The sequence below is a fragment of the Coregonus lavaretus genome (assembly GCF_964263955.1).
Source record: "Coregonus lavaretus genome assembly, chromosome: 22".
Taxonomy (NCBI): Eukaryota; Metazoa; Chordata; class Actinopteri; order Salmoniformes; family Salmonidae; genus Coregonus; species Coregonus lavaretus.
In genome coordinates, this window is record NC_140009.1 from 41,208,039 (window position 1) to 41,221,938 (window position 13,900).

Sequence of the window (13,900 nt, forward strand, 5' to 3'; positions counted from 1 at the left end):
ATTCAAAAAATACAGTACTAAGAACAGATATAGCCCCTGGTTCTCCTCAGACTTGACTGCCCTCGACCAGCACAAAAACATCCTGTGGCGTACTGCATTAGCATCAAATAGCCCCCGCGATATGCAACTTTTCAGGGAAGTTAGGAACCAATATACACAAGCAGTCAGGAAAGCAAAGGCTAACTTTTTCAAACAGAAATTTGCATCCTGTAGCACTAACTCCAAAAAGTTTTGGGACACTGTAAAGTCCATGGAGAATAAGAGCACTTCCTCCCAGCTGCCCACTGCACTGAGGCTAGGAAACACTATCACCACCGATAAATCTACAATAATCGAGAATTTCAACAAGCATTTTGCTACGGCTGGCCATGCTTTCCACCTGGCTACCACTACCCCGGCCACCAACTCTGCACCCTCCGCTGCAACTTGCTCATGCCCCCCCCCCCCCCCCCCCCCCCCCCCGCTTCTCCTTCACACAAATTCAGACAGCTGATGTTCTCAAAGAGCTACATAATCTGGACCCCTACAAATCAGCTGGGCTAGACAATCTGGACCCTTTCTTTCTAAAACTAGCCGCCGAAATTGTCGCAACCCCTATTACTAGCCTGTTCAACCTCTCTTTCGTAACGTCTGAGATCCCCAGAGATTGGAAAGCTGCCGCGGTCATCCCCCTCTTCAAAGGGGGTGACACTCTAGATCCAAACTGTTACAGACCTATATCCATCATGCCCTGCCTTTCGAAAGTATTTGAAAGCCAAGTTAACAAACAGATCACCGACCAGTTCGAATCCCACCGTACCTTCTCCGCTATGCAATCCGGTTTCCGAGCTGGTCATGGGTGCACTTCAGCCACGCTCAAGGTCCTAAACGATATTATAACCGCGATCGATAATAGACAGTACTGTGCAGCCGTCTTCATCGACCTGGCCAAGGCTTTCGACTCTGTCAACCACCGCATTCTTATTGGCAAACTAAATAGCCTTGGTTTCTCAAATGACTGCCTCGCCTGGTTCACCAACTACTTCTCAGATGGAGTTCAATGTGTCAAATCGGAGGGCCTGTTGTCTGGACCTATGGCAGTCTCTATGGGGGTGCCACAGGGTTCAATTCTTGGGCCGACTCTTTTCTCCGTGTATATCAGTGATGTCGCTCTTGCTGCTGGTGACTCTCAGATCCACCTCTACGCAGACGACACCATTTTGTATACATCTGGGCCTTCATTGGACACTGTGTTAACAAACCTCCAAACGAGCTTCAATGGTATACAACACTCCTTCAGTAGCCTCCAACTGCTCTTAAACACTAGTAAAACGAAATGCATGCTCTTCAATCGAACGCTGCTGGCACCCGCCCACCCGACTAGAATCACTACTCTTGACGGGTCTGACCTAGAGTATGTGGACAACTACAAATACCTGGGTGTCTGGTTAGACTGTAAACTCTCCTTCCAGACTCACATTAAGAATCTCCAATCCAAAGTTAAATCTAGAATCGGCTTCCTATTTCGCAACAAAGCCTCCTTCACTCATGCTGCCAAACATGCCCTCGTAAAACTGACTATCCTACCGATCCTTGACTTCGGCGATGTCATTTACAAAATAGCCTCCAACACTCTACTCAGCAAATCGGATGTAGTCTATCACAGTGCCATCCGCTTTGTCTCCAAAGCCCCATACACTACCCACCACTGTGACCTGTACGCTCTTGTTGGCTGGTCCTCACTACATGTTCGTCGTCAAACCCACATGCTCCAGGCCATCTATAAATCACTGCTAGGCAAATCCCCGCCTTATCTTAGCTCATTGGCCACCATAGCAGCACCCACCCGTGGTCTGCGCTCCAGCAGGTATATCTCACTGGTCATCCCCAAAGCCAACACCTCCTTTGGCCGCCATTCCTTCCAGTTCTCTGCTGCCAATGACTGGAACGAATTGCAAAAATCTCTGAAGCTGGAGACTCTTATCTCCCTTACTAACTTTAAGCATCAGTTGTCAGAGCACCTTACCGATCACTGCACCATGTACACAGCCCATCTGAAATTAGCCCACCCAACTACCTCATCCCTATATTGTTATTTATTTTGCTCTTTTGCACCCCAGTATCTCTATTTGCACATAATCTCTTGCACATCTAGCATTCCAGTGTTAATACTGTAACGACCCGGTATTGTGTTCTGTGTTCGTGGGTGTGTTATCGTTCTCATGGGTGCTAGCAGGGGTTAAATATGCCAGGACAGATGGAAAGGTTGGGGGGGTATGATGGGTAATCCCGCGGGGTTTTGGAATGCTTAAATAGGGGTTACGGTCTCATCTCTCTCTCTTCTGTTTTGGGACCCTTGACTTGACATGTTATATTTGTGTATGTTCGAGGTTTAGCGGCGTGGGCTGTGGCCTGAACAATAGCACATTCAGGAATAAACCTGTGTTCTGCCTGTACACCTGGTGCCCGTCTCTCTTTTACTTTATGACCCAGCTGGGTCATTACAATACTAATTGTAATTATTTTGCACTATAGCCTATTTATTGCCTTACCTCCATAACTTGCTACATTTGCACACACTGTATACATATTTTCTGTTGTATTTTTTGACTTAATGTTTTTTTACCCCATGTGTAACTCTGTGTTGTTTTTATCGCACTGCTTTGCTTTATCTTGGCCAGGTCGCAGTTGTAAATGAGAACTTGTTCTCAACTGGCTTACCTGGTTAAATAAAGGTGAAAAAAAAGGGTGTGGATCTATGGTTGCAATGTTTGGACTCTGGACACTATTCAGTCAATTGCGGAAATAAAAGGGTACTTTAGAATGGAGGCAAACAAAGTATAAAGAAGGCACACTTGTAGATATTGTCCTTTTGAGTTTGATTATGTATACAATCACTTTATATTTTTATTTTGCTGTGGCGCTCAAATTAGCAATTGTGAGTTTAGGCAAGTGTCTCTGTCTCTCTTTCAATCAGATTGTGAGGGATAATGGGGTTGTTAGCTTTTTCCCATGTCATACGAATGAAAATAGTTGGTTTAAATAACTTGACAAAGGGGGGAGAGGGGGGGATGCTGAGGTTGAGAGGTTCATTGGTTTAGCCTACTACTACAGTCCACATTTGAATAAAAGGGGTTGGCTTTTATTTTGTAATCATCCCTGCTCTCACATGACCGAGCTAGTGAAGCACGTGACCCTTTGTCGCAACAAGCAGTCATATGATGAACACTTTAAACATCTTCCTCTTGAAGTAACCGGTTTTTTTTATTGTCTGTAAACTGTGTTGCTACAAGGTTGCGTTCTCGTCTAAAACGGCATATCTCGGCATTTATCGAATGAGGCTCCGTTGCAAGAGTGAACATCTAAAACTACGTTTGGGGAAAAGGTAACTAAGCGCAGCGCTTTCAAATAGGGTACTTCTCTATAGAGCAGGAGTGGGCAGAAGTGTATAGGCTACGTTGCGCTCGTCTATCTCTATCTATTAGAAAGTGCATAGTACATTGATATGTCTTAACTTGTCGCTTGTTCAAAAATAGGATTAACAGTATAGCCATAAACCATCATTATGCTTTCCTGAACTGATCCTGCAAGAATAGTCTTTAGGATATCTGAAAAACGGCATTCACATTACAGTATTATACAAACGTGTAGACCTATCCATTTTCATCTGGCTTTATGATCGATTCAGTCTTGTTTTTGGAAGGGGCGATGTCGATCGAGAAGTTGCAGCAGTATCGAGAACAGATGCGCACAGAGCTGGACAAAGTGGTGGACTTCTGGCAGAAATATTCTCATGACACACAATATGGGTAAAACCATTTGATCAGATATTCACAAATATTTGTGGAAGTTATTGATGCAATTTGTTGTTATTTGAAAATTTTCTTTATCATAATTTATTTTGACAAAAATAAAAAGTATAGCCTAGTCTAGAAGTATGCTAGTATGTATGTCATGTCTGTGAGATGAGATCAGTTGACCATGTTAAACAATGTATTTTTCCAGTGGGTTTTTCACTTGTATTGGGAAAGATGGAAAAATCTACGACGAGCTGAAATATGTCTGGTTGCAGGGGAGACAGGTAAACTCATCCACAAATGTTCAGTGATTGTCTTACCACTCAACACCAAACAGCCAGACCAATGCAAAGGGCTGCGAACAACATTGATGTGCATATTCTGCTTATGGTTGCAGTGCACCATGATTTGATTCTTGGGTGGGTTTTCCCATATGTAAAAAGCAATAGTAGACTCTATCTGCATGTGTATGAGGTTTGTGTTGATTCTTATGTCTAATAATAATGTTACTCACAATCAATGTTCCCTCTAATTTATTTTGGCAATGAGCAAATTTCAGGTCTGCTGAGTGCAAACTTGACGCGTTTACTGTGAACGCTGAGGCTGTACCCGCTTTAAGTTACCGTTGTAACAGTGGTCAAGTAGGCTACTGTGGCTATTTGATCATAATGTAGGCCTACCAGTGTGGTCTACCAACAAAAACAATGGAGCAAATGCATCCCATAACATTTGAACATGGAAATAGCTGTTCTATCATTCAGCCTACATTAGCAGTCAATGTGTGGTCTTCAGTGTAGGCCTACATTCCATGAGACTTTTGGAAAAAAAACATTAACCTGTTTCTCCACTTGTCCTTCAGACAAGGAGGTGACTGAAAATGTTGTTGAGTTGTTTGAGTCAAGAAACCACTTTACAAAATAAAATGCATCATTATTCCCATACCATTATTACAGAGAATCTGACAAATTATGCTACCCTCTGCCTATTGGCCACTTAGCTTATTCAAGCCTGTCTCAAAATACAACACTGCCCCTTTAAGACTAAAAAAAGCTATTTAATTTACTCACTTTTCAAAGATGGCTAGAAATGCACACATTTTGTGCATTTGTAGGAAGCAATCACTCCCCCATTTCTGTATACAAATGATCTATAACTGGGCTAATAACTCACTAACTAGCGAAGGATATGAACAAATGTGCACAGGTGGCTAGATGTAGCTCTTGCTTTGACCTCAAAACAAGCGCATCAACTCATTATCGCTCATGCTGTAAACACAGTCTAGTTCAAAGTGAATGGCACAGATTCATATATGGCAATGGTCGATTTGCATATAGGCCTACTGCAGTTCTGATTGGTTATGGCGCACCGGTCTGTGTAGAGTATGGACCTGAGTTCCTGTCAATGCATGCAATAGAATCCTACTCCGATGTGTTCTGCCTACAACAAAATCTCTTGCATAGTTAATTTTTCACACTAAGTCTTGCATAGTTCGTTTTGTTTCGGTATGTTGCATTGAAACGTTGATAGTGAACTAATGGGGAAAACTCTAGAAAGTTGAGTGAAGTTCAATCTCGTGCTTCTCTGCGTGGGCTGATATTTATTCTGTGCGGCAGTAACGGGCTGTGCACCGGCGCACTTGCGCAGCTTAGAGGGAACATTGCTCACAATATAATTTCACATTTTCACTTGGATAAATGTATCTTTGCAGGTGTGGATGTATTGCCGCCTATACAGGACAATGGAGCGCTTCAACAAGCCTGAGATCCTGGAAGCTGCCAAATCTGGTATGGGGGTTTCGGGTTTGGTGGTTGCACAGCATCCTTGTCACTGAAATGTTAAAGCATTTTAGAGTGGATTTCCAAGCACTTATCAGGTTGTTTAGATGTTGTGTCCTGTCAGCTTTGCAAGGAATTTCCCAACTAAGCATTAAGTAACAGCATTTAGCGCCAAGCTTTTTCCAAAGGTGGTAGATGGTGAAATGTTTTCTGTAAGTGATTAAGTTGATTAATGAGAGTCATTTAAAGAGGTCAGTATTCTGACTCATTTAACTGATGCAAAGTGCACAGTCTGTGACAAACTGAGTGAAGACAGTACTTAAGTAACAGAGGAAATAGCTGTTTTGAACCACTTAGTATGATGTAGGCTACATACAGGATATGTGCAAATACAAAATAAAGGTGTCATGAAGACTGTAAAAACAGAAAGAAGCGCACCCAATGTTATTAACAGCATGAAGATACACACATTCCCAGTACATAGGTGAAGACACTCCAAAGATGTAATGAAACAGAAAAAACACCAATAGGATTTACTCCAATGTTAGTTTCAGGCTTTTCCGGATCTAGACCACACTGACCTTCTGTATACCACATTTTTACTTGGCTGCAGAAAAACAAACAGATGTGAGGTAGTAACTGTTTGTGGTCTCTATAGGCATTTTGGTACAACATTCTAGTTGTGACAAGCAAACTTTATCATTGTTGTTAATGTTGTTTTTATGTTTTCTTAGGGGGTGCATTCTTGCGACGCTTCGCTCGCATTCCCAATAGTGGCAGCCCATGGAAGTGTGCCTTTTGTTTGACCAGGGACGGTAAAGCCCTGAAAGTGCAGAGGACCATCTTCAGCGAGTGTTTCTATGTCATGGCCATGGATGAGCTGGCCAGGGTCACAGGAGACCAAGACATGCAGGTAAAACAGCCCGGGGCACTAAACACTTCCACAATAAAGCTTTCTGTTAAAGTGGCAATCTGATTGGTACAGCCATATTTGAACTTTTAAATTAATTACTAATAATTAGTTTAACTGTTGTAGCCCATGAGAACCCAAAATATAAGCTTGTTTTACTCCTTTAATTTAATTATAAACATACTATAGCCTCAAAACATGGTTAAAACTATAATTTTTTAATCATGGATGATCAGTTCTTCCATCCGTAGCGCTGTCTCTGAATTATAGACAGGTTACATTTCTCCAGCCCCATCCTTCCGCAGTTTTTTTATTTAATTTTTATTTAACCTTTATTTAACCAGGTAAGCCAGTTGAGAACAAGTTCTCATTTACAACTGCGACCTGGCCAAGATAAAGCAAAGCAGTGTGATAAAAACAACAACACAGAGTTACATATGGGGTAAAACAAAACATAAAGTCAAAAATACAACAGAAAATATATATACACTGTGTGCAAATTTAGTAAGTTATGGAGGTAAGGCAATAAATAGGCCATAGTGCAAAATAATTACAATTAGTATTAACACTGGAATGATAGATGTGCAAGAGATGATGTGCAAATAGAGATACTGGGGAGCAAATGAGCAAAATAAATAACAATATGGGGATGAGGTAGTTGGGTGGGCTAATTTCAGATGGGCTGTGTACAGGTGCAGTGATCGGTAAGGTGCTCTGACAACTGATGCTTAAAGTTAGTGAGGGAGATAAGAGTCTCCAGCTTCAGAGATTTTTGCAATTCGTTCCAGTCATTGGCAGCAGAGAACTGGAAGGAATGGCGGCCAAAGGAGGTGTTGGCTTTGGGGATGACCAGTGAGATATACCTGCTGGAGCGCAGACTACGGGTGGGTGCTGCTATGGTGGCCAATGAGCTAAGATAAGGCGGGGATTTGCCTAGCAGTGATTTATAGATGGCGTGGAGCCAGTGGGTTTGGCGACGAATATGTAGTGAGGACCAGCCAACAAGAGCGTACAGGTCACAGTGGTGGGTAGTATATGGGGCTTTGGAGACAAAACGGATGGCACTGTGATAGACTACATCCAATTTGCTGAGTAGAGTGTTGGAGGCTATTTTGTAAATGACATCGCCGAAGTCAAGGATCGGTAGGATAGTCAGTTTTACGAGGGCATGTTTGGCAGCATGAGTGAAGGAGGCTTTGTTGCGTTGCGAAATAGGAAGCCGATTCTAGATGTAACTTTGGATTGGAGATGCTTAATGTGAGTCTGGAAGGAGAGTTTACAGTCTAACCAGACACCTAGGTATTTGTAGTTGTCCACATACTCTAGGTCAGACCCGTCGAGATTAGTGATTCTAGTCGGGTGGGCGGGTGCCAGCAGCGTTCGATTGAAGAGCATGCATTTAGTTTTACTAGTGTTTAAGAGCAGTTGGAGGCTACTGAAGGAGTGTTGTATGGCATTGAAGCTCGTTTGGAGGTTTGTTAACACAGTGTCCAATGAAGGGCCAGATGTATACAAAATGGTGTCGTCTGCGTAGAGGTGGATCTGAGAGTCACCAGCAGCACGAGCGACATCATTGATATACACGGAGAAAAGAGTCGGACCAAGAATTGAACCCTGTGGCACCCACATAGAGACTGCCATAGGTCCAGACAACAGGCCCTCCGATTTGACACATTGAACTCTATCTGAGAAGTAGTTGGTGAACCAGGCGAGGCAGTCATTTGAGAAACCAAGGCTATTTAGTCTGCCAATAAGAATGAGGTGGTTGACAGAGTCGAAAGCCTTGGCCAGGTCGATGAAGACGGCTGCACAGTACTGTCTATTATCGATCGCAGTTATAATATCGTTTAGGACCTTGAGCGTGGCTGAGGTGCACCCATGACCAGCTCGGAAACCGGATTGCATAGCGGAGAAGGTACGGTGGGATTCGAAATGGTCGGTGATCTGTTTGTTAACTTGGCTTTCAAAAACGTTACCAACACAGTGGGGGGGTCACCACTTTGTTATTGTTTGAAATGCAGATTAGACTTCTGGGTTTGGCGAAAAGGGTCATGCATCAAAGACCCAATCAAATTTGAGCAGAATGGGGGCAAATACCTGCTAGCCAATCAGAACACAGAACCCTTAGTGGGTTTAGCCTGTATTATGGCCTATTTTATTTCTCATACGCTCTCGTTGTTACTAGGCGGAAGCAGCACAAATGATGGACCAGCTGGTCCACTGGGTCAGAGTGGACCCATCAGGCCTGGGCAGGCCCCAGCTTTCTGGAGACACCCCGGTCTGCAGCATGGCTGTCCCCATGATGCTGCTGTGTCTGGTGCAGCAGCTCACGGAGGGCCGCAGCGGGGAGGAGGTGGACAAGTACAGGGAGGTTGGAGGCTGGTGTGTAAAGCAGATCCTCCAACACCTTCAGGTACAGAACTGTAGTCCTACAAATATGAAACAATCAGACCTAGGTTCAAATATTATTTTTTTGGTTGAGTGTCTGATTGAGCCTGTTTGGAGTGTCAGATGGGTGGCGTTTGCACTTTTGGGGCGGTTCCATTGAATTGGAGGTAGGAAATAGAAAATGGATTTTTACTTGTCTATGACTGTGTCTTTGTACAGAGAGGTGGTACGGCCATTTTGGAAAGTGTCTCATCGGAAGGAAAGGAACTTCCTGGTTGCCAGGGGCGACTGCAGAACCCGGGTGATACCCTTTGTACTCAATTTAAGGAGGTTTCTCTAGATCAGGGCTGTTCAATTCCGGTCCTGGAGGGACGAAAACACTTCTGGTTTTTGTTTCTACCTTGTTTTTAATTGCACTCACCTAGTGTCCCAGGTCTGAATTAGTCCCTTATTAGAAGGAGAGGATGAAAACCAGAATTGTTTTGGCCCTCCAGGACCGACATTGACAGCCCTGCTCTAGATAATGTTTGATAAGCTCCATATTACTTATGTCAAGTCATCTAACATAGGGGTGTATATATTACAGTGTATTAGCCCTAATACTATATGTTTTCTGTTTTGTATAGTAGTGTAATAACACTAGTAACTTAGTCAGACTGAATACTTCACATGTAGGGATATCTAAGATGACCGGGTTGTTGCCATTGTATTGCCTGCCTGTTGTTTCTTTCCTTTATGGTTTCCTTATACCTGGTTTCCTTGTTTCCTTATATACTGTTGCCATAGGCCATGCTCTGGAAGCAGGCTGGTTCCTGCTTCAGTACGGTTTGGAGAATGGGGACCAGGAGCTCCAAAGGACAGCAGTGGACAAGTTCATGGAGGTCCCCTTTCTGACAGGCTGGGACAAGGAGCACGGAGGGCTCCTCTACTTCCTGGATGTGGACGGTTACTGCCCCACACAGGTACATACTGTGAAAGTAGATTTAATTTATTTCCTGTACGGGACCTCCTATGTGTGCACCAAAACATTTTATGGGCCTAATCATAGAATTACAGATAGAATCCCTATTAATTCAGAAGGATCTCTGTGGACCTAGTCGTAAAAGATTTGTCATTTAACTTTTATTACTTATTATTTTGGCATAAACACAACCCATCATTATGTTTTTTTATTTGATTGTCAATGTTTTACCGGTACGGCGTACCCCCACAATTTATTTTGCTGGGACGCCGTACTGGACCGTAAAACACCTTACTTTCACCCCTGCATACAACACTGCGCTTGCTGCTACTGCATGAGTCGTTCAACCAACTATAGCATAAAAATCAGTGCAGGAGACAATTGGCTGCTCAAACCCACACTCATCACAAAGGATTGAATGGGTGAAAGTAATATGGATGAAATGCCAACTGAGGTTCTCAAACCTATTGCTGTCCAGCCCTTTCAAGGCCTTTATTAATTGACTAAATAAGTGAACAAAGGACTATAGAAATGTGAACCAGGGCCATTGTGTTCTGTTTTCACAGTTGGAGTGGAGTATGAAACTGTGGTGGCCACACTGTGAGGCTCTCATTGCATACCTGATGGCCTACAGCCATACCAAAGAGCCAGCCCTGCTGGAGCGATTCTCTCAGGTGTACGACTACACCTTCAGCCATGTGAGTGGACTCCAGCGCCACATAAACAGTGGAGGACCGAATCTCCTCTTTGACAAAAATTATCTAAGTCAAAAAAAAAAAATTATGCTATTGTTCTGCTAGACAATAGCATGGAAATGCCATTAATATGGATGTCATTTTATATGTAGAGAATAAATAACACAAATATTTGATATTGCAGCTAAAAGTAAGCTAAATTGCTTGAGGAGCTAACATTTTTCAATATGGCGTGCTGTTTGTCTGCCTGTTTATGCAGTTTTCTGATGCTGAGAATGGCGAGTGGTTTGGATATTTGACCCAGCAAGGGAAAGTGACACTGGATTTTAAAGGAGGGCCTTTCAAAGGTGAGAATGTTAACAGGACAGAGAAAACATGACAGCCACAAATAAATGTACCTCCTGTAATTTGAGTCAATGCAGTGATGTATACATTGCTTTGATATGTGCTCAATCTGTAATATTTAATGTTTTGCATTTGTTTTTTTTAATGTCCAAATCACCCACTCAAGTGGATATAGTAAATCAAATGTGGTTGTATTTGTTTAAAGTGAATGCAAGCCTTCCTTTGCCCCAGCCAAAAAGGTGGTGGAGGCGCGACACTGTTCTCCATTAAAAATCTATTTTATTATGAATTAATTAAAAACAGACGTTTCGGTCATGGTGGACCTTCATCAGACAGGTTTCTTTCTCCCAAATAAATGCATCAGATCAAAAAATGTGACCTTGTGTACATCTGTGATTACACTGACAATTAATCTGCCATTCGTTTTCTTTCAGGTTTCTTCCATGTGCCTCGGTGCCTTTATATGTGCGAGAAAATCCTGGACTCTATACTGAACAAACAGGAATCCTGAGGTCACCAACTAGCATGACCTGGACAATGTAATTTTTAAAATCATATACACTGAGTGTACAAAACATTAAGAACACCTTCCTAATATTGAGTTGCATTTCCCCCTTTTGCCCTCAGAGCAGCCTCAATTCGTCGGGGCATGGACTCTACAAGGTGTCGAAAGCGTTCCACAGGGATGCTGGCCAATGTTGACTCCAATGCGTCCCACAGTTGTGTCAGGTTGGCTGGATGTCCTTTGGGTGGTGGACCATTCTTGATACACACGGGAAACTGTTGAGCATTACAAATCCAGCAGCGTTGCAGTTCTTGACACAAACCAGTGCACCTGGCACCTACTACCATACCCCATTCAAAGGCACTTAAATATTTTGTCTTGCTCATTCACCCTCTGAATAGCACACATACACAATCCATGTCTCAATTGTTTCAAGGCTTAAAAATCCTTCTTTAACCTGTCTCCTCCCCTTCATCTACACTGATTGAAGTGGATTTAACAAGTTTCATCAATAAGGAAGCAAAGCATTCACCTGGTCAGTTTAATGGAAATGTTTTGTACACTCAGTGTAGGTCTATATTAGACAATGGTGTCAATCTCCTGAGATTCTGGAGACAGTTTTGAAAGCAAAATTGCACTGATTATTGCATATGGTCTTAAAGTGAAGATGGCCTACATTTTATTAGTAACAGTGCATGGAAAATAAAATGGCTATAGAAAGAAAATAAATAGGGGACATACACTGCAAAGTTTTGTACTATGATGATTACATTACATCTGCTCAACTGTTTGTTGTATCAACTGTGTGTTGTAAGCCCATATGCTTAGCATCTTGAAATATGCAACATAGTTTAATAAATGAATCAAATCATAGGCAAATAAGGGAAATATTGTTATCACGTGAGGTCAATATAAAGGTGACCCAAAATCACTTTGTTATTTACCATAGAGAATATTGCAACAAGTTGTGTTATTGTGTGTTAAAGCCTGCACTGCAACTGATCTGAGCAGCACACTGTGATCCAGGCTCCCGGAAAGACAGAACATCACCATCTGTAACATCATTGTCAGGAGGTAATGTTCTGGTGTGCAGCTCTGCATCTCTCACCAAGAGAAGCTTAGACTGATTTCACATAATGGCGGCAAGGCCCTGGCTTAATTTGAAGTAGTGTTTGAAACTTAAAATCATTGGAACTTTGAGCGCAGCAAGCAGCACACCAAAATGCCCCAGAACTTTGCGGCTCATTTCAGCTAAATACTAGGTTTATACTGTAATTAATTACTTTTTTGATATATACATATATATTTAAAAGTTCTTGACATTTTCGGTATTGACTGACCTTCATGTCTTAAAGCAATGATGGACTGTCGTTTCTCTTTGCTTATTTGAGCTGTTCTTGACATAATATGGTCTTTTACCAAATAGGGCTATCTTCTGTATACCTTGTCACAACACAACTGATTGGCTCAAACACATTAAGAAGGAAAGAAATCTCACAAATTAACTTTTTAAGAAGGCACACCTGTTAATTGAAATGCATTCCAGGTGACTACCTCATGAAGCTGGTTGAGAGAATGCCAAGAGTGTGCAAAGCTGTCATCAAGGCATAGGGTGGCTACTTCGATTTGTTTAACACTTTTTTGGTTACTACATGATTCCACACGTGGTCCTGTGTGGCTCAGTTGGTAGAGCATGGCGCTTGCAATGCCAGGGTTTTGGGTTCGATTCCCACAGGGGACCATTACGAGAAAATGTATGTACTCACTACTGTAAGTCGCTCTGGATAAGAGCGTCTTCTAAATGACGTAAATGTTAAATGAGTTATTTCATAGTTTTGATGTCTTCACTATTATTCTACAATGTAGAAAATAGTAAAAATAAAGAAAAACCCTTGAATGAGTAGGTGTTCTAAAACTTTTGACCAGTAGTGTATATATATATATATATACTTTTTTTTAAACTGGGGAATTTGCCCTGGAAAAATCTAAAGGCCTCAGGATGAATGCCACCGAAATGCATAAGTGCCTTGATCGAGTCATCCTATCCGTATTATCTATCCTATAAATAAATATACATGTCCTCCCTTTCCTGTCTCTAACACACTTTCTAGAGCTAGCCTGTGTTTGCGTCCTGCAAACAATGAAAACCCTGTCCTGCAAGCTTCTAAAGAGGGGGAACAATTAAATAACTGAAATAACTAGAAAATTACATTCCCTGAAGAAAATGCGTGTGCTTGCTAGCTTGTTTTAAAGTATTTATAGTTTTGAAATAAGTTCTAGTAGTGGTTGTGACTGCAATAGTAATCTTAACTGGTTATAGTTGAAAAGGTAGATAGATGAACATATTGGTTGGTTGATTGATTGAGTTGATTGGTTGATTGATTGATAGGATAGCCTGAACATGTGAAAGTTGGTTTGGTGTCTAGCTTGAACGGTTCCACAGTTACAAGTATTGTTGGTGGGTATTATATGCTAATTTTAGCCAATTTAAATAGTTATCATTTATCACGTTTTTGAAAATGTTAACATTGTTATTTTGTTGTTG

The 13,900-nt window shown here is 42.0% G+C and overlaps 1 protein-coding gene and 1 long non-coding RNA gene across 3 annotated transcripts in view; both read left to right on the forward strand.

Moving 5' to 3' along the window:
* Positions 1–13,900, forward strand: part of LOC311149819 — a 398,282-nt gene that overhangs the window by 78,339 nt on the left and 306,043 nt on the right. The gene's annotated exons all lie outside the window — the stretch shown is intronic.
* renbp (renin binding protein) lies at positions 3,172–12,302 on the forward strand. 2 transcript variants are annotated; one of them, XM_084186515.1, is made up of 11 exons: positions 3,172–3,364; positions 3,683–3,788; positions 3,985–4,060; positions 5,485–5,560; positions 6,286–6,464; positions 8,647–8,874; positions 9,069–9,150; positions 9,636–9,811; positions 10,377–10,508; positions 10,765–10,852; positions 11,285–12,302. In XM_084186515.1, the coding sequence occupies exons 2-11, from the start codon at positions 3,688–3,690 to the stop codon at positions 11,359–11,361; spliced, it is 1,215 nt and encodes a 404-aa protein (XP_084042641.1). In that variant the 5' UTR covers positions 3,172–3,364; positions 3,683–3,687; the 3' UTR covers positions 11,362–12,302. The 2 variants fall into 2 exon arrangements, with proteins under 2 accessions (XP_084042641.1, XP_084042640.1); XM_084186514.1 differs by having other exon boundaries at positions 3,191–3,364; positions 3,668–3,788; positions 11,285–12,239.